The sequence below is a fragment of the Pseudorca crassidens genome, chromosome 3, assembly GCF_039906515.1.
Source record: "Pseudorca crassidens isolate mPseCra1 chromosome 3, mPseCra1.hap1, whole genome shotgun sequence".
In the NCBI taxonomy this organism is placed as follows: Eukaryota; Metazoa; Chordata; class Mammalia; order Artiodactyla; family Delphinidae; genus Pseudorca; species Pseudorca crassidens.
The window spans coordinates 137,530,763-137,557,236 of NC_090298.1; the positions used below are offsets into that span (position 1 = coordinate 137,530,763).

The window sequence follows — 26,474 nt, forward strand, 5'->3', positions numbered from 1 at the left end:
ATGTGTGTGTGAATCACTTGGAGACCCTGTTAAAATGCAGATTCTAAGCCAGAGCAGGGGGAGGCTGAGATTCAGCAGTTTTTAAACCTTCCAGGTGATGCTAGTTCTGTCCTGGGACCATACTTTGAGTGCCAGTGTTCTAAAGTGCCATTACTGTTGTTTCTTAATTTGAGCAGTTGATGCACAGTGTTCATTTTATTGTTAACTCTTGATGTATGCATGTATGTGTGATAGCTTTCACAACAAAAAGGTTTTAATTGCAAAGGAAAATATGAGAAGGATGTATTGAGCAAAAATCCTGGAGATAAACATGTCAAATCATAAAAGCCTTGCATACTTTATTGTATTAGTCAGTGTTCTCCAGAGAAACAGAACCATTAGGAGACATATATATATGGAGGGGAGGGGAGTATTGATTGGTTTTATTGTAATGAATTGGCTTACACAGTGACAGAGGCTGACAAGTCCCAAGATCTGCAGTCGGCAAGCTGGAGACCCAGGAGAACCAATAGTCGGAATGTTGGCATGCTCCAGACCCCATGAAGAGCCAGTGTTACAGTTTGAGTTCACAGGCAGGAAAAAAAAAACGATGTCTCAGCTCAAGGCAATCAGGCAGGAGGAGTTCCTTCTTGCTTAGCCTTTTTATTCTGTTCAGGATCCCACTTGATTGGATCCATCCAAATCAGGAGGGCAATCTGCTTTACTCCGTCTACTGATGCAAGTATTAATTTCATCCAGAAGCACCTTCATAGCCACACCCACAATAATGTTTGACCAAATATCTGGGCACCCCATGGCCCAGTCAGGTTGATGAATAAATGTTAAGAAATTGAATGACTTAGAATTTCTCAGCAGCAGCACAGGGAGCTAAAAGACAATGGTGCAGCTCCTTCCAAATTCTGAAGAATGATCTCCATACTGGGCTTATCTATCCAGACAAAATACGAGTCAAGGGCATGTGTAGAAGGAAGACATTTTCAGACATGTGAAAAATTAATCTACATGCTTTTTCTTAGGAAACTATGGGAGAGTGTGTTTCATAAAACAAAGAAATGAACCAAGAAGGAGGAAGATATGAGATAAGAGGGACCTTAGGATGACAGTAGCCAGTCCACACAAGAGCTTGTCAGAGGACTCCTGGACAGACTGTGCCAGAAGATGAAGAGACAATGTCTTATGTGAATGCACATCCCGAGAGACATCTAGAACACTGGCATAGAATCAGGGGTTGACAAATGTATGGAAAACCAAAAAATAAGCAAAAAGAATATAACCTTTTTACACCTTTGTCCTAAACATTTTTTTTTTTTTTTTTTTTTGCGGTACGCAGTCCTCTCACTGTTGTGGCCTCTCCCGTTGCAGAGCACAGGCTCCAGAGGCGCAGGCTCAGCGGCCATGGCTCACGGGCCCAGCCGCTCCGGGGCATGTGGGATCTTCCTGGACTAGGGCACGAACCCGCGTCCCCTGCATCGGCAGGCAGACTCTCAACCACTGCACCATTTATTTAAATTAAATTAAATAAATAAAAGAATAAAAGAATCCGCCTGCCGATGCAGGGGACAGGGGTTTGAGCCCTCGTCGGGGAAGATCCCACATGCTGCGGAACAGCTAAGCCCGTGCGCTACAGCTACTGAACCTGCGCTCTACAGCCAGCGAGCCACAACTACTGAGCCCGCCTGCCACAACTGCTGAAGACCGCACACCTAGAGCCCATGCTCTGCAACAAGAGAAGCCACCACGATGAGAAGCCTGCGCACCACAACGAAGAGTAGCCCCCGCTTGCCGCAACTAGAGGAAGCCTGCACACAGCAATGAAGACCCAATGCAGCCAAAAACAAACTAATTAATTTTTTTCAAAAAAGATGTGAGCAGCTATCACTCCCATGTTCACTCCACACACACACTCTGATACTGCTTCTGAGCTACAGTTACTGCCGATCTTCTTCCTCTTTGCTCTCTTTACCCTCTCCAAGCCTTAGTTCCCTTCCCTGTGAAATGGTGATAATACCTGCTTTGCAGAGTTGCTCTGCCTAGCACAGAATAGGTGCCTAATAAATGGTACTCTTACTGGTTTAGGAGATTTCTTTTTAAATGTTTGTTTTTATTTTGTTGTTTTTGATCTCCTGCCTACCTCTTTTCATCAAATCAGGTATGAGCTGGTTTGGCAAACTAGCCAATCCCAACGAACAAAATTTAGGGGTCTGTTTACTGAGCGGTATTAATGAGTCAGGTCCCGTTCTGGTGCTGAAAAGACCAGAGGTGAATGAGGGAGTGACCCTGCCTTTGGAGCTGACAGAGACAGATGCGGGATTGGACTGGACATCACTGTGCTGTGTTACATGTGCCACATTAGAGGGTGGCACAAAAAGCCAGTGGCAAACTCTGCAGTTGCCTCTGGGAATTGAGGAAGACTTTAAGGTGGGCACTAGGTGCTCTTTACTGTTGAGTGCAGGGGGATGCCCACACAGCTCCCTGTGCCCCTGGCACATCCACTTTTCTGCTTGCTCACCTCCATCCTTATTGCCACACACCCATGGCCTCTCCCCACTGCCAGCCTGAGAGTCCATCAGAATAGCACCAGTGAACCTGACCTCTCTGCCGCCACCTGTCATCACTCACTGTGCTCTAGCCACACATGAGCCTGCCAGGGACACTCTTTTCCCAGAGACCCTTGGGCAAAACCCTATCAGCAAACCTCAACAGTTCCACCTTCAGCATACATTCAGAATTGGCCACATCTCACCACCTCTGCTGCTACCACCCCAGTCTAAGCCATTGTTTCTTTTACCTGGATTATTGCCTCCTAATCAGTCTTCCTGTTTGCCCTAATCTTCCTATGATCTGGTCTCTGCCCAGCAGCCAGAGTGATCTTGTTCCCCTGCTGGACCCTGCCATAGGTTTTCCATCTCACCTGAGGATAAAACCAACCCTTAACCAGGGCCCACAGACCCTGTGCAGTCTGGTACTCCTGTCCTTCCTGCCTTCTCTCACTCGGTCTCCTCCCCCTGGATCCCCTCTGGCATCATCACTTCAGGCTCCCCATCACCACCACCACTAGGCACGCTCCCACTCGGCCTCTGTATCACTGTTCCCTAGGCCTGGACCCTCTTCCAGAGATGGCACCTCTTACTCATCTCTCAGATTTTGGCTCAAACTTCTCACACTCAGTGAGGCCTTTACTGAGCACATTTTAAAAATCATAAGCCCCCACAAACTTCCTTTCTGTGCTTTATTTCCTTGGGAGCACAAGTTGATAGGAATGTAGGCTCCAGGAGAGCAAGGGATTTGTCTGTTTCCTTCCCTGCTATATCCCCAAGGCCCAGACAGTTGCTGGCTTGATGAGCTCTAAGTAGATTTTGGTTGAATACCCTGAATGAGATAATGAGAAGCAGTTTGGGAGAAAGTGAGAAGGGGCAACGTAGAGGCTTCCCAGCCAGGAAGCCGCCCATGCAGAGGCACAAAGGGTCCTGGTATGTTGAAGTTCAGCTTTCCTGACACAGGAGGGTAGGCTGTGACGAGGAGCCTTGTGTGCAGTGAGGAGCCTGCTGCCAGAAGCAGGCAGCAGGTTTAGGGGCGCTCCCTTTCGTCTTAGTGCTGTCCTGAACATTGAGGTTCAAAGCTATAATTTCTAGAGCTGCGTTGTACAGTACTGTAGTCACCAGCCACGGAGGGCTGTTAAGTGCTTGAAGTGTGTCTAGTCCAAATTGAATTGTGCCAAAAGTGTAAAATATGTACTGGATTTTGAAACTGAGTACCAAAAAAGAATGCAAAATCTTTTTTAAATATTACATTTGAAGTGGAATATATTGGGTTAAATAAATTATTAAAATTAGCTTCACCTGTTTATTTTTGATGTGACTACGCCTGGAGGGCTTTTTAAAACTGTTTCCTTGGCCCAACCCCAAGTTTCTCACTTAGTGGGTCTCATTAACCCAAGTTGATGCCTGAGAATTTGCATTTCTAATAGGTTCCCAGGTGATGCTGATGCTACTGGTCTGGGACTACACTTTGAGAACCACTGCTCTAGAACAAAACAGGTTGAAGTTATTTTTTGAGGTGGGGAGGGGAAGAATTTGAAGGGGAAAAGTCTCAGATGAGGCAGGTCCAGAGGGAATAAGAAGGTGCAGCTGAAGGGAGTTAATCTTTGCAAGGAGAGATGTTTCCCTCTCAGAGAAGAGGGAAAGAAGAGAGTTGATAAGTAAAGACATTAAGTTTTGAGGTGAAAAAGAGGTACATTTGAAGGAATCACAGAAGCTGAACTTTGGGAAATGACTTTGAATCAAATAGATCTGTGTTCAAATCCTGGTTCAGCACTCACTTTCCATTCACTGTAAGCCCACCCCATAGGTAGTTGTGGAGATTAGGTGAACCAGTACTGCCTCCATTATTGGGCAGAGATCCCACAAAACTGAAGGACAAATATCCATGGGGCTAAAGAACAATAGAGTGACTTTGAAAGGGAGTGATGGCGAAGGTGGGAGGGTTAATTCTAGAAATGTTCATTGGGTGCTTGTAACTTGCTGAGCATTGGGTGCTTGTAACTTGCTGAGTACTGGGGGTGAAAAGGGCAGGGCTCTTGCCCTCTACGGATGGAGGGAGATGTAGAGAAATAGATCAGTGAGTATTTGCAGTATGACTCGTCATGGAATACAAGTACAAAGGTTTGTTAGAGCACTAAGGGATGGAATAAGGAACTTGACCAGGTTTGGGGTAAGTGGCCAGGGAAAAAATGCTCTAGAGGAGTTGAGGTTTGAGCTAAATCTTAAAAGATTAGTAGGAGGTCGCCAGGCCAGAGATATATTCTCAGTCCTGAAAGGAGTTCATTTAAGTCTAGGCTTCAAGGGAACAGCAGAGGATTGAACAGAGTTTATTGAGATCAGATCAAACAGGCCTGTACATGCCAGGTTAAGGAATTGGAACTTCATGTGTAAGTGATGGGGAAGTAAGGAATTTTAAATGGTTCAAATGTGTGTTTTTTAGAGATCACGTTGAAAGCATCATAAAGAGTGGGTTAGAACAGAGTGAGAATAGATCAGCATGAAGTTACTTCAGTAATCTAGGTTAAAAAAATAATAATAATGAGTAGTTGAACTAAGATGGAGGTGGTGTGGAGGGATCTTACTGGAGAGCGATTAAAAAGGTAGAATCAGCAGAAATCAATGCCTGATCATCCAAGAGTTCAAGGATTGAGCCATGCACCGAGTCAGGGAGTAAGGGGAAGGAACGGATTTGGGGAGGAAGGCAAAGAGCTGAGTTTGGAGGATATCCTGTCTGATATCCACTTGGAGATAACCAGTTTACAGTTGTCTAGAGCACAGGACAGAGGGCTGGGCCCAAAGGTGATGATTTGGGAAATGTTCACTTAGTAAATATTTGAGTGCGTGCCTGTGCCAGGTTGTCAGGCCGTGGACGGGGTTGCCTGGTGAGATGACAGCAGTGAAGAGGGACAAATGCCTTGCAGGTGTCATCACTGAAGGAGCAGGCATGAGAAGGAGCAGCCTGCAAACAGTGGCCTTGGAAGCAGGAGCAGGTCCAGTGTGGTTGCGTGGGCCTTAAGGGAGAAAGACAGTTTGGAGAAGGTCAGAGCTCAGTGCTCTGGTCAGGTAGATACAGTTTGAAACGAGTTCCTTGGATTTAAGAACCAGGAGATCACCTTGGTGAGTATGACAAAGTAGAGACTGCTCCTTGAAGAAGCTCTGAAGCGAAGGAAGAGGATTAGCTGAACAGTAAGAACGTTAGCTGCTCAATAACTGGTAGTGCCGCGCCTCACAGCCCCTCCTCCCCACCCCCTGGAAGTGGTTCTTCTTACCACCGCCACACCTTATTTTTTAGATGAGGAGCCAGAGCTTCTGTAGATGTTTAGCAATTTCTCTGTGAGCACACAGCAGTTAAGCAACTGAACCAGGATTCAAACCCAGCCTAGCTAGCTGTGCTCTTAACACTGTGCTAAATGGTATGGAGAGTAGGATGGAAGTTAAAAGATGGGAGGTACTGAGCATGTGTCAGTGCTCAGGGGAGGAAGGAACTGGTAAAGAGGGAGATGAATGGGAAATAGAGAAAAAGGTGGTAATTGAATGAGCAAGAACCTTGAGGAGGCCAAATGGGGTAGAGAACCCAAGTGGAGGAGGGCTTGGCTTCGGAAGGGCATAGCCTTGCTTTTATATACACAGTCCCTAATTAAGTCAGAATTTCCCCATAAACAGGAAGATCATGGTGTTTATGCTTTAGGTAGTTGTTATGATACATTTTTCATATTCATATTCCTGTGCCTGATTGCATTCATAGAATAACAGAATTCCAGAGAATTTCAGAGAGATCTAGTCTAATCGATAAGTAATTATCTGCTGTTCTTTAAGTGAGCTCATGTATCATTCCAAAATAACCCTCCTTTAACCCTTTCACTAATTGCGGCGAGTGGGGGCTACTCTTTGTTGTGGTGTGCGGACTTTTCACTGTGGTGGCTTCTCTTGTTGCGGAGCACGGGCTCTAGGCGCGGTGGCTTCAGTAGTTGCAGCACGTGGGCTCAGTAGTTGTGGCTCGCGGGCTTAGTTGCTCCGCAGCATGTGGGATCTTCCCGGACCAGGGCTCGAACCTGTGTCCCCTGCATTGGCAGGCGGATTCTCAACCACTGTGCCACCAGGGAAGTCCTCTATATCTCCCTTTTTAAACTAGGAAGAGAACAATCCGTATTCTCTCTACTTACTCACGTCTCAAGTCAAGGGTTTTTACTGCAGTCATTCTTCTGGAACTGTTCTGGGCAACAACATCGGTGATTGTTTAGTGACCAGACCCAATGTACTTTTCGGATGCATTTAACCCATCACTCTCCCTTGTGCTCTGTCTTCAGTATGGGCTCTTTATCTGCCCCTTGGCTGGCTTCTCACTCTTTCTGAGTAAATGGATCTGCTCTTGGTTTTAGCTGCATGTGTTGCTGATGACCGTCTTTCCATGGAACTCATAGTCAGTATTATTCACTGCCTCGTGGACGTTACCTGGATGGTCCAGTCATTTCTTTGTGGCTAAAACTGAAGGAACCCTCCCCCCACCCCAAAAAAACCCTGCTTTTCCTTTGTTCTCTATCTTACCCATGTATGCAAACTAGATAGAAACTCCTTTCTCCCTCACCCTCAATTTGAAATCGGTTTCCAGTATCTGCTGACTTTTCTTCCTCCCTAAATCTGAAATCATCTTTTTCCCATACCCATGTCAGATCCTCATCTCTTTCATGAACTATTTCTGCAGTTACCTACTTGTTTACTCTGGCTTGTAGCCTCCCTCCCTGAAATCCATTCACCACACAGTCATTATAGAGAGCTTATAAAAAGACAAATCTGACCTCATCTGCTAAGGTCCCATTAAAATGACATGCAACACATCACCTATAAGTATTTATGCCCCACCCACCCCCCAATCTGAATCTGATCGAGCTTCTAACTGCCAGTTTATAGAAAATACAGAGGATAGAACTTGTAAAGGACACCATGGGGCCACAGTCAGCCAACTGTGGAAGTGGAAAATTTTACAGGACAAGTGACTAAGCGTCTTGGACAAATAAATGACAAAGGGAAGAAAGGGAGAAAGAACTGTTAACATATTGAAAGTCTTAAGAGCATGTCAACCAAATGCAGTGTGTTGGATACTGATTTGAATAAACCAACTGTAGCAACAATTTTTTTTTTTAACATTCAGTAATGGTGTTATGGTTATCTTTTTTTTTTGTCTCTAACTTTTCATTGGAGAGTTTAATGCATTTACATTTATATAATCACTGACATATTTGAAATTATTTCTGTTCTTTTAGTACTTGTTGGTTTATTGTCTCCCTTCTTTGATTCTTCCTTTTTTCTTTCCTACTTTTGGATAGATTGATAGTGTTTTCTGTGATCCCTTTTGTTCTATTGTTGGTTCTAAAGCTAAAAACCATATTTCTATCTTTTTGGTAGTTTGCCATAAATTTTAAGGTAAGTACTTAACCATAATTTTTTTCTAACATACTTTATTTTTCACAAGTCTGTGGAATGGATATTATTAGTCCCTGCATATAAATGAAAGAAATGAGTTTCAAAAGGTAAAGCATATTGCCCAAGATCATATAGCTTGTTAGCGACCAAGGTGGATTTTAAATGAGGTCTATATTATTTGAAAGTGTGTATTTTTAAAAAATCTAACACCATGCTGCTTACAAGTGATTAAGGTTCAGTTAACTAGAATCATCCTTGTGTAGACCATATTTTTTTGAAACATCATCAGGCAGTCCAGATCTTCCATTAATTTTGCTATGCAACCTTCAGCAACATACATTCTCTCTCCAAGTCTTGATATCCCCATCTGTAAAGTGGCTTGATTATCCCTAATAACGTTTTTATTTTTATTATTTTTTTAAGATTTTTCTTATTTATTTTACTTATTTTTGGCTGCGTTGCGTCTTAGTTGTGGCACACGGGATCTTTCATCGTGGTGTGTGGGCCTCTCTCTAGTTGTGGTGTGTGGGGTTTTTTTCCTCTTCTCTAGGTGTGGCGCACAGGCTCCACGGCACGTGGGCTCTGTAGTTGTGGCACGCGGGTTCCAGAGTGTGTGGGCTCTGTAGTTGGCAGCACGGGGGCTCTAGTTGAGGCGCGGGAGCTCAGTAGTTGCGGCGCGCAGGCTTTGTTTCCCCAAGACATGTGGGATTTTAGTTCTCTGACCAGGGATCGAACCCATGTCCCCTGCATTGGAAGGCGGATTCTTTACCACTGAACCACCAGGGAAGTCCCAACATTTTTTAGATCATATTTTTAAAGTGCTTGGAGAGTTCTTTGGTGATTGTTTTTTAAAAAGCTTTTATATTTTAGCAATACATGCTGAAGTATTTAAGGAGAAATGGTGTGATTCCTAGGTTAGTCCAGGGAGCATGGGTAGGGTGTGAATAAGACAAGATGGGCTGTGTTGTTTCAGCTGGACAATGGGTACATGGGGGTCATTGTACTTTCTTTCTACTGTACTGTATGTTTGAAATTTTCCATAATTTATTATGCTTAATTTTGTCTTATTTGTTTTGTTTGCAAAAGATATTGATGAGACAGGGAAATGTAAGCACTGATGGGATATAGGATAATAATAAAGAATTAAAAATTTTAAATTGTGGTAAAATACATATAACATAAAAATCTACCATCTTAACCATTTTTAAGTGTACAGTTCAGTGGCATGAGGTATGTTCACATTGTCTGCAACCACACCGCCATCCATCCTCTTCAGAACTCTTTTATCTTGCAAAACTGAAAACACTATACCCATTAAACAATAACTCCCCATTTTCTCCTCTCTCCAGCCTCTGGTAACCACCATTCTACTTTCTGTCTTTAATGAATTTGCTTCAGGTGTCTTATATGAGTAGAATCATATAGTATTTGTCCTTTTGTGGCTGGCTTATTTCACTTAACAATGTCCTCAGGTTTCATCCATGTTACAGCATGTGTCCAAGTTTCCTTCCTTTTTAAGGCTTCTGTGGGTATACCACATTTTGTTTATCCATTCATCCATTGGTGGACCCTTGGGCTGCTTCTACCTTTTGGCTATTGTGGATAATGCTACTATGAACATGGATGTACAAATCCTTGGCTTCAGTTCTTTTGGAAATGGAATTCTTTTAGAAATTAAATTGACGGCTAATACAGTAAGTCTTTTTTTTTTTTTTGAGGAACCACCATACTGTTTTCATAGTGGCTGCACCATTTTACATTCCCACCAGTGCACAAGGGTTCCAGTTTCTCTGTACACTTGTTACTTTCTGGCTTTTTGATGGTAGCCATCCTAATGGGTTTGAGGTGGTGATGATAAAGAATTATTAATGTTGTAGGTGTGATAATGACATTGTGTTGTTACATGCATATATGTTTAAGAGGTCTTACTTTTTAGAGATACATAGTGAAGTATTTGTGGATTAAATGATGTTATGCCTAGGATTTGTTTTTTAAATTATCCAGGTTTTTTGGGGGGGGGTGGGGAAGATAAGGAGATGGAAATGAAACAAAATGCCCAAATACTAATGGTTGTTTAAGTTGAGTGATGGGCATATTAGGATTCATTATACTGTTCTCTCTAGTTTTGTGTATTTTTAAACATTTTTCATTAAATCACATTTGGGACAGTCATAGTCCATTCCAGCCTTTCCCTTTCAGTACTCCCTGTTGTGCCCTTTATGCTTCATCAGCATTAAACAACTCATTTTTTTCTGCTTACCTCCCTCCATCTACTGCCATTCAGTGCTCATTTGTATATCCTTGCCTTTGCCTCTCAGCCGAAGTGCCTTCCGCCTCTTCTGGATGACTTCTCTGCATCCCCTTCTCCGGAAAGTCTAGCATGCCATCCCCACACTGTTCTGTTCTCTTTCCTCCCATAACACTCGGGCCTGCCTTCATTGATTCTCCATCAGATTCTGGGGGTGGAGCCGGAACTAGGTCTTGTCCTTTTTTTTTTTAAGTGAAAGTATTTTTATTTTTTAATCTTTTGGCTGCACCTTGCTGCATGTGGGATCTTAGTTCCCCAACCAGGGATGGAACCTGTGCCCCCTGCAGTGGAAGCACGGAGTCTTAACCACTGGACCGCCAGGGAAGTCCCATGTCTTCTTTATCTTTTTATCCCCAGTAACAAGTGCTCTGCCTAGCATATAGTGAAAACCTAGTGAATATCTGAATTCACCATTATTTTGTGCACAGCCTGTATAGGGCATTATCTGTCAAATAGTAGGATCTTGGTGAATGAGCACTGCATGAACCCGTGAGGGTATCTCCCTCTACAGGACATCGATATTAACAGGACAGCAGTGTGGACCTTTAAAACTGAGTGGAACTTTAGGTCATTTTACCCAGGATCTTAATTTTATAGGGCATGAAAGCAGGTCCTAGAAGAATTGCATCTTAACTAAGATCACACAGCCAGTTAGCAGTAGCCTGCTTTGTTTTCATATATACCATGCAACCTTCTGAGCCTCACGTGGCTTCCCAAATAGGTTTTTCTATAGCAAAGAGAATGTGCGGACTGCTTGCCAAGCATGAGAACCAATCTGTTTATCAATTTTGATTCTCAGTATACAGTGTGAATTTTAACTTTCTGCTTTATAACCACTGCAGGAAGAGATTACATTGTGTTAAATACATAGTCCTGCTTTCTTAAATAGCTTTTTATAAAAGAGCTTTTTAAAAGTTTTCTTATCAAAAAAGGTGATAGTCTAACCGGGAAAAGAATTTTAAAAAGAATAGATACATGTATATGTATAACGGAATCACTTTGCTGTACACCTGAAACTAGCACAACATTGTTAATCAGCTATGCTTCAATATAAAATAAAAATTTTTTTAAAGGTGATAGTCATTTGCTAAAATGACATAGAACTGTACACCCACATTCTACCCATATCTTCTTCCTGGTTGATATTTTGCTATAATTAGGTAAAATACAACTGTTGAGGGAAACTGGGTGAAGGGTACACAGGACCCTCTGTACTCTTTGCAACTTCCTATGAATCTATAATTCTTTCAAAATAAAAAAATTTTTTAAGGTGATGATAAAAATGTCTAGGCACAAAACTATAAAGTTTTCTGGAAAATACATTTCTCAAAACTTGGCATTTTCAGTATGTCCTTGTAGGCAGATTTAGTGGCAAGGAGTGGTGCTTACAGATCTCCTTAGTACTCAGTGTGCTTCTAATCAGTGATGATACCAAACTATTAAGACATAATGTCTTAAGAGTGGGAATCTTTAGTAGCAAATTATAGAAGGTTCTGTAACATTTTTTTCTTTAAATATTTTACAAAGAATCTTTTGTAGCCTTGGTGTGTGAGATATTTTTCAGCACAGCCCATTTTTCTGGTAACGTCTTAACAGGGCTCTTTGTGCTTGGTCTCAGGGAGGTTCTCCTTACAGTTTGAAACTCTTGACTCACTCCCTGCTGCTTGTTTTTTACCAAACTCTTTTAGCTTCACAGGTGGAGTTGGGATTAATTTGGGCCCGATCTCAGACTGACCAGGGGAAGGGCAGGGCTGTGGGGATCTGCTGCAGATCCTTCCCAAGACCTCTGAATGCTCAAACTTTAGGAAACCTCATGTAATCTGACTTCAATCTGCCGTAAAACAGAAACAGTGATACTCATCTTCAGGGTACCTTTGAAGATTGAGTGAGATTCTGAATCAGTGGGGAATAGTAAGTGCAGGTGCTGAGTGGTCCTCGAGGCACACTAAGGAAGTAATGACTTGTCCTTGTAGCATTTGGACCTCACTGATTTTTCCTCAGATCATTGAAACCTTTAATGTTGCATGAAAATAGATCCACTTTACCTTTAGAGGATCTTTTCCAACAACAGTCGGGGTTCCTGAGTGTCCTCACTGTATATACAGGGTACTAGAAGAGCTCATGGGGGAAAGAAAGGTGAGCATGGTATTAGGTTGAAATTACCAATATTACCTTAAAAAGTTAAATGATTTTATATGTTTCAACCTATACTCTGTTTTTTTGAAGTTTAGTTGATTTACAATGTTGTGTTAATTTCTGCTTTACAGCAGTGATTCAGTTATACATATATATTACATTTTTTTATAAAATCCTTTTTGGACTTCCCTGGTGGTCTAGTGATTAAGACTCCATACTTCCAATGCAGGGGCACAGGTTCAATCCCTGGTCGGAGAAGTTCTGCATGCCGTGCGCTGCGGCAAAAAAAAAAAAAAAAAAAAAAATTCTTTTCCACTATGGTTTATCATAGGATATTGAATGTAGTTCCCTGTGCTATACAGTAGGGCCTTGTTGTTTATCCATTCTATATATAATAGTTTGCATCTGCTAACCCCAAACTTCCAATCCATCCCTTCCCGACCCCCCACCCACCTTGGCAACCACAAGTCTGTTCTCTATGTCTGTGAATCTGTTTCTGTTTTGTAGATAGGTTCATTTGTGTCATATTTTAGATTCCACATATAAGTGATATCATATGGTATTTGTCTTTCTCTTTCTGAAGTACTTTACTTAGTATGATAATCTCTAGTTGCATCCATGTTGCTGCAAATGGCATTATTTCCTTTTTTTTTTTTTTAGAAATTTATTTTTTATTTATTTTTGGCTGCGTTGGGTCTTCGTTGCTGTGCGCAGGCTTTCTTTAGTTGCAGTAAGCGGGGGCTACTCTTTGTTGCGGTACGTGGGCTTCTCATTGCAGTGGCTTCTCTTGTTGCAGAGCATGGGCTCTAGGGCACATGGACTTCAGTAGTTGTGGCTCACGGGCTCTAGAGCACCGGCTCAGTAGTTGTGGCTCATGGGCTTAATTGCTCTGCGGCATGTGGGATCTTTCTGGACCAGGGCTCGAACCTGTGTCCCCTGCATTGGCAGGCGGATTCTTAACCACTGCACCACCAGGGAAGTCTCTGTCTTTTTGAATTATATTATTGTTTGGATATATGCCCAGGAGTGGGATTGCTGGAACATATGACAACTCTATTTTTAGTTTTTTGAGGACCCTCTATATTGTCAACCTATACTTTTTTTTTTCCCTTCTTCTTTTGGCCGTGCCACACAGCATGCGGGATCTTAGTTCCCTGACCAGGGATTGAACCTGCGCCCCCTTGCAGTGGAAGCGCAGAGTCCCAACAACTGGACCGCCAGGGAAGTCCCTGTCAACCTATACTTTCATCTACATGTCAGTGCATAAGGCACATTGATGAGAGAGCCACCCCTGTCTTAAACAGCCACATCTGTTTGTTAATTCAGAGTGGGAGAACTCTCATTTGGGGAAGTTTTACCACAAAGCACACTGGAATTTCATTGGTGGGTGGTGGAAGTAGAGACTAGGTGAGGGACTCTCCTCACTAAGTGAGATCTAGTGGGTGTGTGGGTACAGTATACTGATTTGGTGTCCATAAGGTGTGGCAACTCCAGCTTGACTCACTGTTGATATCCTGGGGCCCCTCTCGCAGAGTAGAAGATGATGGGTTAGGAGGCTAGGGTAGGAGTCAGGACTGACTGGGTGAGCATGCAAGGCCTCCAGTTTACCATCAAGCATGAAGTATTCTTCAACAAAACCCCCTTGTGGAGGAAATGAGCACCAGATCACATTATCCCAGAACTGAATCCTCCTGAAACCCTGTGCATCAGGAGACCATTAGGTAGTTACAACAGAAACCTCTGAGCTGAGTACCCAGAAGTACCAGATACACCGAAGGCAAGCACAAGGACAGCCAGTCTTGTATGCTTTATAGCTCTTACTGTGCTTGTTCTTAAATAATTTATAATCAATTCAGACCATTTTCCCATCTGTTATAAATTCCTGGAGATCAGGTTCCATGGTTTACTCATCTTTGTCTTCCTCTGCAGTGCCCTGCACATATCAGGCACTCCGGCAAATGCTCAAGACTCAAAAATCTGCCAGAGCCACCGTATTCCACACTTCCCAAGCCCACCTACATCATTCCAGTTAAATTTTGTGCACAGTTGAGAAAATGACCTGGCGTTTCCTTTGGCTAAAAGCAATCGGTATTGCAAAATTAAGTTGTTACTTTGGAACTTGTCTGCAGCTGTTTCCATGTGGGTATTGAAAGAGGACGTGGTAGCTTTTATAACTGTTATGGCAAAGAAGGATTCTGTTTCTAATCTGGGAAAATCAGCTGACTCATCAGGTGCGTTGACCTCTTAGGTGTCCATCTTCCCCCTTAGGAAAGTAGAAAACTGAGCTCCCAGGTTTACAGAGAGCCCAAACCTGACACTGAGGAACAAATGATTTTCAAAAAAACAAAAAGAAATAATAGAAAGAATAACCCCCCCTAAAATTAGCAACTCATTTTTATTTCCTTCTGACGGACTAAATGGGTATGAATTTACCTTCCCAGAAGGAAACTTTTAAAACAAAAGATCTTATAAAGGGTCCATTTTAGGATTATGGTTCCTTTCCCCCTCTCACCCCTAGGTGGCAGCAGGAAGCAGAAAAACCTACATGAAAGTAAAGCACACATGTCCTTGTGTTGTAGGGGCTGTGTTCTTTGTTTTGTTTTAATATTTATTTATTTATTTGGCTGTGCCAGGTCTTAGTTGCAGCACACGGGATCTTTGTTGCGGCAAGCGGGATCTTTAGTTGTGGCACGTGAACTCTTAGTTGTGGCATGTGGGATCTAGTTCCCTGACCAGGAATCCATCCTGGGCCCCCTGCATTGGGAGCATGGTGTCTTAGCCATTGGACCACCGGGGAAGTCCCAGTATTTTTTTTTTAATTGAGGTGTAGTTGATTTACAATGTTGTGTTAATTACTGCTGTACAGCAAAGTGATTCAGTTATACATATATATATATACATTCTTTTTTTATATTTTCCATTATGGTTTATCATAAGATAGTAAATATAGTTCTCTGCGCTATACAGTAGGAACTTGCTTATCCGTTCTGTATATAAAAACTTACATCTGCTAACCCCAACCTCCCACTCCAACCCCTCTCCGCTGGCAACCACCAGTCTGTTCTCTATGTCCGTGATTCTATTTATTTCATAGATAAGTTCATTTGTGTCATATTTTAGATTCCACATATAAGTGATATATCATGGTATTTGTCTTTCTCTTTCTGGCTTACGTTACTTAGTATGATAATCTCTAGTTGCATCCATGTTGCTGCTAATGGCATTATTTCCTTCTTTTCTATGGCTGAGTAGTATTCCACTGTATATATGTACCACATCTTCTTTATCCATTCATCTGTCAGTGGACATTTAGGTTGTTTGCAGGTCTTGGCTGTTGTGAATAGTGCTGCTGTGAACATAGTGGTGCATGTATCTTTTTGAATTATAGTTTTGTCTGGGTATATACCCAGGAGTGGGATTGCTGGATCATATGGTAATTCTATTTTTAGTTTCTTGAGGAACCTCCATACTGTTTTCTACAGTGGCTGCACTGACATCCCCACCAACAGTATAGGCGGGTTCCCTTTTCTCCACACCCTCTCCAACATTTATTTTATTTTTTAAAGGGTGTTGTGTTTTTTTTTGATAAATTTATTTATTTTTGGCTGCGTTGGGTCTAAGTTGCTGCACGCGGGCTTTCTCTAGTTGCGGCGAGTGGGGGCTGCTCTTCATTGCGGTGCATGAGCCTCTTATTGCGGTGGCCTCTCTTTGTTTCAGAGCATGGGCTCTAGGCACAGGGGCTTCAGTAGTTGTGGCGTGTGGGCTCAGTAGTTGTGGCTCGCGGGCTCTAGAGTGCAGGCTCAGTAGTTGTGCACAGGCTTAATTGCTCCACAGCATGTGGGATCTTCCCGGACCAGGGCTCGAACCCATGTCCCCTGCATTGGCAGGTGGATTCCCAGCCACTGCACCACCAGGGAAGCCCTCCAGCATTTATTATTTGTAGATTTTTTGATGATGGCCATTCTGACCGGTGTAAGGTGATAGATACCTCATTGTAGTTTTGATTTGCATTTGTCTGATAATTAGCCATGTTGAGCATCTTTTCATATGCCTGTTGGCCATCTGTATGTCTTCTTTGGAGAAATGTCTATTTAGGTCTTCTGCCCTTTTTTTTTTTTTTTTTGCGGTACGCGGGCCTCTCACTGTTGTGGCCTCTCCCGTTGCGGAGCACAGGCTCCGGACGCGCAGGCTCAGTGGCCACGGCCCACGGGCCCAGCCACTCCACGGCATGCGGGATCCTCCTGGACCGGGGCATGAACCCGCGTCCCCCGCATCGGCAGGCGGACTCCCAACCACACTGCACCACCAGGGAAGCCCTTCTGCCCATTTTTTGTCGAGTTGTATGAGCTGTCTGTATATTTTGGAAATTAAGCCCTTGTCAGTCTCATCGTTTGCAAATATTTTCTCCGATTCCTTAGGTTGTCTTTTCATTTTGTCGATTGTTTCCTTTGTTGTGCAAAAGCTTGTAAGTTTCATTAGGTCCTGTTTGGGTTTTTTGTTTGGTTTGGTTTATATTTCTGTTACCTTGGGAGACTGACCTAAGAAAACATTGGTATGATTCATGTCAGAGAATGTTTTGCCTACGATCTCTTCTAGGATTTTTATGGTGTCATGTCTTACATTTAAGTCTTTAAGCCATTTTGAGTTTACTTTTGTGTATGGTGAGAGGGTGTGTTCTAACTTCATTGATATACATGCAGCTGTCCAACTTTCCCCACATCAGTTGCTGAAGAGGCTGTCTTTTTCCCATTGTATATTCTTACCTCCTTTGTTGAAGATTAATTGATTGTAGGTGTGTAGGTTTATTTCTGGACCCTCTGTTCCATTGATCCGTATGTCTGTTTTTGTGCCAATACCACACGGTTTTGATTACTATAGCTTTGTAGTATTGTCTGAAGTCTGGAAGGGTTATGCCTCCAGCTTTGTTCTTTTTCCTCAGGGTTGCTTTGACAATTCTGGGTCTTTTATGGTTCCATATGAATTTTAAGATTATCTGTTCTAGGGACTTCCCTGGTGGTCCAGTGGTAAAGCATCTGCCTTACAATGCAGGGGACATGGGTTTGATGCTGTGGGGCAACTAAGCCCATGTGCCACAACTACTGAGCTCACACGCCTCAACTAGAGAGCCTGCGTGCTGCAAACTACAGAGCCCACACGCCCTGGAACCCGCGTGCCACAACTAGAGAAGAGAAAACCCACATGCCACAACTAGATAGAAGCCCACATGCTGCAACGAAGAGTCCATGTGCTGCAATGAAGATCCCACGTGCCGCAACCAAGACCCAACTCAAGCCAAAAATAAATTAAATAAATAAATAAATCTTTTAAAAAATGTTTTAAAAAAGATTATTCTAGTTCTGTGGAAAATGTCATGGGTAATTTGATAGGGATTGCATTAAATCTGTCGATTGCTTTGGGTAGTATGGCCATTTTAACGTATTAAGTCTTCCAATCCAAGAGCATGGGATATCTTTCCATTTCTTTGAATCATCTTCAGTTTCCTTTATTAATGTTTTATAGTTCTCAGTGTATGTCTTTCACCTCCTTGGTCAGGTTTATTCCTAAGTATTTTATTGTTGGGAGTGCAATTTTAAAAGGTATTGTTTTGTTTTTTTTTTTACATTCCTTTTCTGATATTTCATTGTTGATGTAAAGAAATGCAACTGATTGCTGTATGTTAATCTTGTATCCTGCTACCTTGCTGAATTCGTTTATCAGTTGTAGTAGTTTTTGTGTGGAGCATTTAGGGTTTTCTATGTATGGTATCATATCATCTGCATATAATGACAATTTTACCTTTTCTCTTGCAATTTGAATACCTTTTATTTCTTTTTCTTGTCTGATTTCTGTGGCTAGGACTTCCAGTACTGTGTTGAATAGAAGAGGTGAGAGTGAGCATCCTTGTCTTGTTCCAGAATTTAGCAGGAAGGCCTTCAGCTTTTCACCACAGAATATTGGCTGTGGGTTTGTCATAAATTTATTATCTTGAGATATATTCTCTCTATACGTAGGGGCTGTGTTCTTGAGTTGAGTCCTAGGATCATGTTTTGCTTATACTTTTGCCCTACAGTTCCATTTATTGAGCATTCCTAACCTTTTCTGAGCTAACTTAAGTACCCAGATATGCATTTAAAGAAATACTTAGCCAGGATTTATAGAACACTGTGCAGTCAGCTTTAACAGTTAAGAAATAAGAAAATCTTGAAGGAGAGGGAATGGAACATTAAAATTGGAACTCAGGGACTGATAAAATTGCCCTCCTTGTTTTCTTGCTCATTACGCATTTGTGTCTACAGGTAGTTTGCTGCTGAGAGCTGGTGCCCTTGGCCCCCTCCTTCCCTCCACCCCCCGCCCAGGGGGTCACGTACTTCTGTGCTCAGCCTCCTGGGGTGGATGTGGTGGGTCATTGTGGCCCTTCTCTGCAGCAGAAGAAAGCAGCACAGAGTGTCCTGTGCTACTGTCTGATTCCTCTGAAATCTGCTTATCTTTAATACTGAAAGGTGTTAATTGGAATGTTGTAAATAGCACAGTATAAATGCTTAGGGCCAGTGGTTGGTGGGGAGGTTGGAATTGAGAGTGGGGGATAAAGGACAAAAATGTAACAGAAGTAAACATAGGAAAGGAGCAGACATGTATAGAGGCTGAGTGCAGGTGCCTCTGTTAGTGGAAGAGTTGTGTCCTGGTAGCTGAAAACGAGGCTGGGAAATAACGGAAAGATACCACCTCTTCTCTTCCCTGTCATGTTCTCTCCATGAAACTCCTGCCCTTGAACTCTCAGGGTGCTTATTGCTCTACGGCTTGCGTATGGTGTTTGTCTTATTCTGTAGCCATGTCCATGTATGTCCCATATCCTAGAAGATTGGAAGCCCATGAAGAGCAGGGACCACCTCATTTGTCTTGATATCCCCACAGCACTTGTCCCTGACACACGGTAGACTCTTGATAAGGTTAGTTGAACAAATCCAGTTGAGGAGAACATGGGGAAGTAAGTAACTGCCAGACAGACATGACTGTGTTCAAATTAATGGTCTTGTTAAGAAGTGGCAGGGTTTGGGAGGGCTGGTGACTGGGTGCAGGGGATTAGAAGATGCTCACGGTTGGTGGGCAGCAGATTGGGACAGAAGCCAAAAGGCAGAGGCCTGTAAGGCATATGAGGAAGCAGCCTAGCCTGGAGACAAGGGGTGGAGCCGGGCAAGGGCACCTAGAAAGATGAGGAAGGGCATGAAAATGCCTGTGCACCAAGATGGAGGCCTGGAGCTTGTGATCAGCCCCCAACAAGGCCTGAAAAAGAGCCTATACTAGCCCAGTCTCCTTTAGCTGAAGGCAACAGAAATCCAAGTTAAACCAGCTTAAACACAAGGAGGAATTTATTGGTTCCCGTAAGTGAAAAGTCCAGGGGGATGGCTGGTCTCGTGTATAACCTAGATCCGGGATGCAAATGATGTCCTCAAGAATGTATATGTATCCTTTGGCTCTTTCTCATTAGCTCCATTCTCAGTCACACCCTCAGATTAGACGACTGTGGGCTGCATCAGGCTTGTGTCCTGCAAAAAGAGCTGCAAGAGTCCAGGGACTGACACATTGACTGCAGCCGGATTACTTTCCCACAGCTGAGCTAGTCTTCACTCAGGCAAGGCCACAAGAGAGGAAGAGGCAGAGACAACCCTGGAGGGGTTGTAAGAGTTGTGAGAGTTGTAAACTGGGCAAGCAAAATCGGCAGGAGAGCACTGCAGGGATACAGGCCCCTGGTTTAAGTCACCATGAGAAGCAGACGGGACTCATACGTGGTGTATATATAAGTCACTCTTTTTCTTGTTTTTCAGCATCTCCATGATACAGTGAAGAGGAATCTCGATAGTGCCACATCCCCTCAGAATGGTGATCAACAGAATGGCTATGGAGACTTCTTTCCTGGGCATAAGAAGACCCGCCGGGAGGCCCCTCTGGGAGTTGCCGTCTCTTCCAATGGCCTGCCTCCAGCCTCCCCCCTTGGTCAGCCTGACAAGCCTGGCACAGAGGCCCTACAGGCCAGCGGGAAGCATTCACTGGGGCTGGACTCCATCAACAAGAAGTGTCTGGCAGACTCGAGCCTCCACTTGAATGGAGGCAGCAACCCCAGTGAGTCATTTCCCCTGAGCCTGAATAAAGAACTGAAGCAGGAGCCCGTGGACGACCTGCCTTGCATGATCACAGGGGCCGGAGGCTCCATATCTCAAAGCAACCTCATGCCTGACCTCAACCTTAATGAGCAGGAGTGGAAGGAGCTCATCGAGGAGCTGAACAGGTCAGTGCCTGATGAAGACATGAAGGATCTATTTAATGAGGACTTTGAAGAGAAGAAGGATCCAGAGTCTTCTGGTTCTGCCACACAGACCCCCTTGGCACAGGACATTAATATTAAAACAGAATTCTCTCCAGCAGCCTTTGAACAAGAACAGTTAGGCTCTCCACAAGTGAGGGCTGGGTCTGCAGGACAGACCTTTATGGGGCCTTCATCTGGCCCTGTGAGCACAGATTCACCCAGCCTAGGGGGCTCTCAGCCCCTGTTCCACACCTCTGGTCAGCCTGGGGTGGACAATCCCAGTCCCAACCTGATGTCAGCATCAGCCCAAGCCCAGAATGCACAAAGAGCCCTCTCCAGTGTGGTGTTGCCTAGCCAGGGCCCAGGCGGGAGCTCAGAGCTGTCCTCTGCCCACCAACTCCAGCAGATCGCTGCCAAGCAGAAGCGTGAGCAGATGCTCCAGAACCCACAGCAGGCTGCCCCAGCACCAGCTCCAGGCCAGATGTCCACGTGGCAGCAGACAGGCCCCTCCCACAGTCCCTTAAATGTCCCTTACTCCATGGAAAAACCTGCCAGCCCTCCCGGTTACAAGCAAGACTTCACTAGCTCCAAACTGCTCATGATACCCAGTGTGAACAAGAGCTCCCCTCGGCCAGGAGGCCCCTACCTCCAGCCCAGCCATGTGAACCTGCTGAGTCACCAGCCACCAAGTAACTTGAATCAGAATCCCGTGGCTAACCAAGGATCCGTGCTGGACTACGGCAACACCAAACCCCTTTCTCACTACAAAGCAGACTGTGGGCAAGGCGGCCCTGGGGCTGGCCAGAGCAAGCCGGCCCTGATGGCTTATCTTCCCCAGCAGCTGTCTCATCTGAACAACGAGCAGAACTCCTTATTTCTAATGAAACCAAAGCCAGGAAATTTGCCCTTCCGATCACTGGTTCCACCTAGCCAGGTGAGCACGGGGCTTTACTCTGTTACTCTGCATCCACATCCATCCTAGTGTGGTTACCAGGTCCCAGGTAGTTGTGGAACAAAGGGAGGGAGGGAGCTGGTACTTTCGTCCTTTGACTCCCTTGGGAGTGAAAATTGACCAAGCAAACGAGGATTGATTCTTAATAAACAAAAATAGGGTAAAATTCCCTAGTGTAACTTGGTTTTAACTGTATACTCATTTGAGGAATCCCCTGCACTTGGTCTAGTGTCTCTTTCATGCCATACAACTTAAGTTATTTGTGGCAAGATCACATTTAATGTCCTTAGAGGCTCTGCTTTTTTTTTTTATACCACTTTTCAAACATGTGTGTTCAAAATACCATAAGTTTTAGTAAGCTTATAACATTTAGGTGAGTGCTGCTTCCTAACAGGTTATTTAGTCAAGACACTCAAGCCTGGCAGAATCACATGGCTTTGTAGGGTGGAGAATGGTCAAGTACCATTCTATGATGATCATTATTTGCATTTCTACTCACATTCAAATATGTTCTAAAATGTGTCCCCACTGGAAGCCTTCTCATGGCTAGGGCTTGTACAGTAAACAAACACAGAGTGTTCCCGGACTTCCTCAAAGTTAGCACTTGCTTTTCTTACTACACAGTGTGTCCTGGATTGTCTTCTATATCTATAAAAGACATATATATATAGATCCATTGATACTTTTTAACACTTGTGTGACAATAGTTGTGTCACATGCAGTTGGGTGTATTGCATTGCCTCCTTTCTTTCACTACTGTAAGCCTGCAGTCTATTTGTAGCACACTCTAAAATTTTAAAAATTAAAAAAAATGCTAGTAATACCATGAGGAAATTGACATGTTCAGATAGTAGTGAGGGTATGTAAATGGGCACAATGCTTTTGGAAAGTAATTTGACTTTTCGTATTTTTCATAAGCCATAAAAATGTTCGTAAGCATTGACATATTATATACCCCCGCAAGAAATAATCCAAAAAAAGGAAGAAAGTTACATACAAGATACTAATTGCATGATTATTTCTAATAGCCAAAAACTGGAAGCAGTCTAAGCATCTGTCAGCAGAAGAATGCATGTGTAAACATTCATACTTCTAATTATTTCAGCCACTGAGAGCATCCTAAAGAAAGAGCGGCACAGTGATGTCTGCCATTTCAGTAGTACTTTGCACCTCACAAGGCACTCTTGTAGTCCATAAGCTTCTGGTGATTGGAGTGAGGAGATTATTTCAGAATCTGTCTACTCTAAGATTAGAATCTTGTAAAAAGATTAAATATACAAATGAGGGACTTCCCTGGTGGTCCAGTGGTTAAGACTCCACACTCCCATTGCAGGGGGCCCAGTTTCGATCTCTGGTCAGGGAACTAGATCCCGCATGCCCCAACTAAGACCCAGTGCAGCCAAATACATACATACATACATACATACATACATACATACAAACAAATAAATAAGGACTGGGTAAAAGCTCAAAAAGTTGAATTTGTTCAAATGATAATTGCTTTTTGCCTTTTTCCTGTATGAGTTAAAATTTTTCCTTTTCTTTTAAAGGTAAGTAATGATGTTGGGGTAATATTGTGGTAACCTTTGACATGACTCTCACTTTAGGTCCAGGTATTAATAGAGACTATCCATTAAAATTCTCATTGGTACTCAGTATTTTTTGAGCATGAGTATCTGACAAAAGTCAAGCAGTCTCTTCCCAGGAAAATGCTGTACACATGTGGACAAACCATATAATTTCAGGAGGTTCAGGGACAGCCCAGCCACCAGGGGCCCAAGGTTTGCACACTCAGAATGTAGCATCTCCATCGACCAGAGCCCCTCAGAAGTTCCTCCTCTGGGGGCCTATCCACACCCATGCATTCCAGTAAGGGAGCATTTATAAGCTACAGTTGCCACTGGAACTATGTATACAAATATACGAGCTTAAATGTAAAATCACACCTTTGCCACTGGTGAATCATAGGAAACAAACCTAACATGCAGCTAGTGACTGTTCATTGCCATGCCTGGATACTCAGGTGTTAGTGCTATTGGTCTCCAGCCCCGCCCTGGAGGGTGGTTTCACTGGAGTCGCCTGCAGGGAAGAAGAGGCTTCAAGAGAGAGCCTTGAGCCAGGTTTTCACTGGATGCAGCTCATCTTCTCTGATCAGGGCTTATAGTCTTCAGTGTGTCCCACCTGACTTGAGACCCCCTTTTCTGTGTTGACAGGACCAGAACCCTCCCAGCGTCCCTGTACCAACCCAGGCTGCCAGTGTGGGGACTCAGCCACCTGCCGTGTCCGTAGCCAGCACTCACAGTAGCACCTCCTTTCTCAGTAACCAGCAGCAGGCAGCTGTAATGAAGCAGCATCAGTTGCTTTTGGACCAACAGAAACAGAGGGAGCAGCAACAAAAGCATTTGCAACAACAGCAGTTTTTGCAAAGGCAACAGCACCTTCTGGCAGAACAGGTAAAGGGAAAGGTGGAAGAAAACCCCACCATCCCTGCCCATGTTTTCCTGCCTCCCAAGTCACTGCAGTGGCTACAAGCTCCAGTGTGTATGTATGTGGATTTGTGATTGTTTATATGCCCGGTATTAGAGTATCCTTGAAACAGGAGTGTGACGTTTCTCAGACAGTGGTAGCCTGTGTCAGAGCAGCTTTATGTCACTTAGTGGGGATTAATGAAGGCCGAATCTGTGGCTAAAACTGTATGTGTTAGGAACATTTTTCCATGTCCCTTGTCAGCAGCTACCAAAGCACTGAGCTCACTTGGTCCACCAGTTTGCTGTGGGATCCAGCTTTTTTGTAAAGGTAGAGATTGCTATAAGGGAGAACATAAAGCGGGGAAATGAAGACATCCCTGAGGTCCTGGGGTTCAAGAATCAGGACTGACAAGCCCGCTCCCAGTCCTGCAGTTCACCCACTTGGTCACCAAATGTAGTGTTCAGGTACCAAGGTTACAGGAGTTCTCAGGACTTTAAATTACATCCTTAAGACATAAGAGAACTAGCTACCCAGAGAATAAAGTTGATTGAGGATGACTTTAAAGCCCACATTACTGCCTCAATTCTGCCATTTTTTAAATAACAGCTTTATTGGGATGTAATTCACATGACATACAATCCACCCATTTAAAGTGTATTATTCAAATAGTTTTTAGTTTATTCATAGAGTTATACAAACCATCACCACAGCCACTTTTAGAACATTACCTAAAAGAAACAGGTTATTTAGTCAAGACACTCAAGCCTGGCAGAATCACATGGCTTTGTAGGGTGGAGAATGGTCAAGTACCATTCTATGATGATCATTATTTGCATTTCTACTCACATTCAAATATGTTCTAAAATGTGTCCCCACTGGAAGCCTTCTCATGGCTAGGGCTTGTATAGTAAACAAACACAGTGTTCCCGGACTTCCTCAAAGTTAGCACTTGCTTTTCTTACTACACAGTGTGTCCTGGATTGTCTTCTATATCTATAGAAGACATATATATATAGATCCATTGATACTTTTTAACACTTGTGTGACAATAGTTGTGTCACATGCAGTTGGGTGTGCAGTTGGGTTAACTTTCTTAAAAAAGTTCTTTGCTTCTAGCATTATGTGTCTGTTCAAAAAATGACCCTCTCCTATTTTAGTTACCCATTAAAAGTTGTTCCCCCATCTTCCCAAGCCTAGGGCACCACTAATCTACTTTTTATCTCTATAGATTTACCTATTCTGGACATTTCATATAAAATGCATTCAAGATTCAACCATATTGTAGGATGTATCCGTACTTCACTCCTTTCTGTGGCTGAATATATTCCATTATATGAATATGCTGCATTTTATTTATCTGTTCATCAGTTTATAGACGTTTGGGTTGTTTCCCCTTTCTGTGGACATAGGTTTTCAGTCCTCTTGAGTATACACCCAGGGATGGAATTGTTGGGTCATATGGTAACTCTTTAGTTTAACCTTTTGAGAAACTGCCAAACTGTTTTCCAAAGCAGCTGCACCGTTTTACGTTCCCACAGCAGTGTGTGAGGGGGCCAGTTTCTCCACATCCTTGACACACTTATCTATCTTTTTGATTCTAGCCATCCTAGTAGGTGTGAAGTGGTATCTATCTTATTGTGGCTTTGATTTGCATTTCCCTGGTCTGCCATTCTTTTTTCTTTTAACTGATACATCACCTTTTTTTTTTTTTTAAATCATTGCCCCATCCTTCTGTCTCATACTACAGTTTATTAAGAGCCCCCCAAATGAGATTACGAGCATTATCTCCATAGGAGTCCCTCTGAGTAACAAACTTGGACAGTTTACTTTTCTCTAATCGCTTTGTTGTTTTATGTGGGTCTTGTAATTTTCTGTTGTTCTTGGCATTTTCTAGGAGAAGCAACAGTTTCAGCGCCATCTGACCCGCCCGCCACCCCAGTACCAAGACCCAACACAGAGCACCTTCCCACAACAGGTTGGACAGTTCACAGGTGAGGAGTGTCTGAGGCAGTGGAGTGGGGCAAGGGAAGGCAGGCACTGGACAGAGCAGGTAGTCTGTCCCACTCATGCTGAGTTCCTGCTGTCTGCCCAGTTTTATGCTATAGATGCTAAATGGATGTATATGCTCCTGTAACTCCATTCTGCATAAGGAGCCTAGCGTTCTGGTTACTCTACAGGTCAGGAGAAGAAAGTCACAGAGGCAGACTACTTTGGCTAAGTGCTTTGGCTGGGTCCCTGGCTGTATAATCTTTTGAGGCAAAATCATCTGTAGTTGGAAGATGTCTTATCAGTAAGAAGTGGCTTCTGTAATTCTTAAGAGAGTTCTTTGCTTCTAGCATTATGTGT

The 26,474-nt window shown here is 43.4% G+C and overlaps 1 protein-coding gene across 1 annotated transcript in view; it reads left to right on the forward strand.

Moving 5' to 3' along the window:
- MAML1 (mastermind like transcriptional coactivator 1) overlaps positions 1–26,474 on the forward strand; it is a 46,575-nt gene that overhangs the window by 15,050 nt on the left and 5,051 nt on the right. Inside the window, exons 2-4 of the mRNA XM_067732572.1 lie at positions 20,229–21,641; positions 23,873–24,112; positions 26,023–26,119. Coding sequence (XP_067588673.1) covers positions 20,229–21,641; positions 23,873–24,112; positions 26,023–26,119 — 1,750 coding nt within the window. The remainder of the gene's footprint in view (positions 1–20,228; positions 21,642–23,872; positions 24,113–26,022; positions 26,120–26,474) is intronic.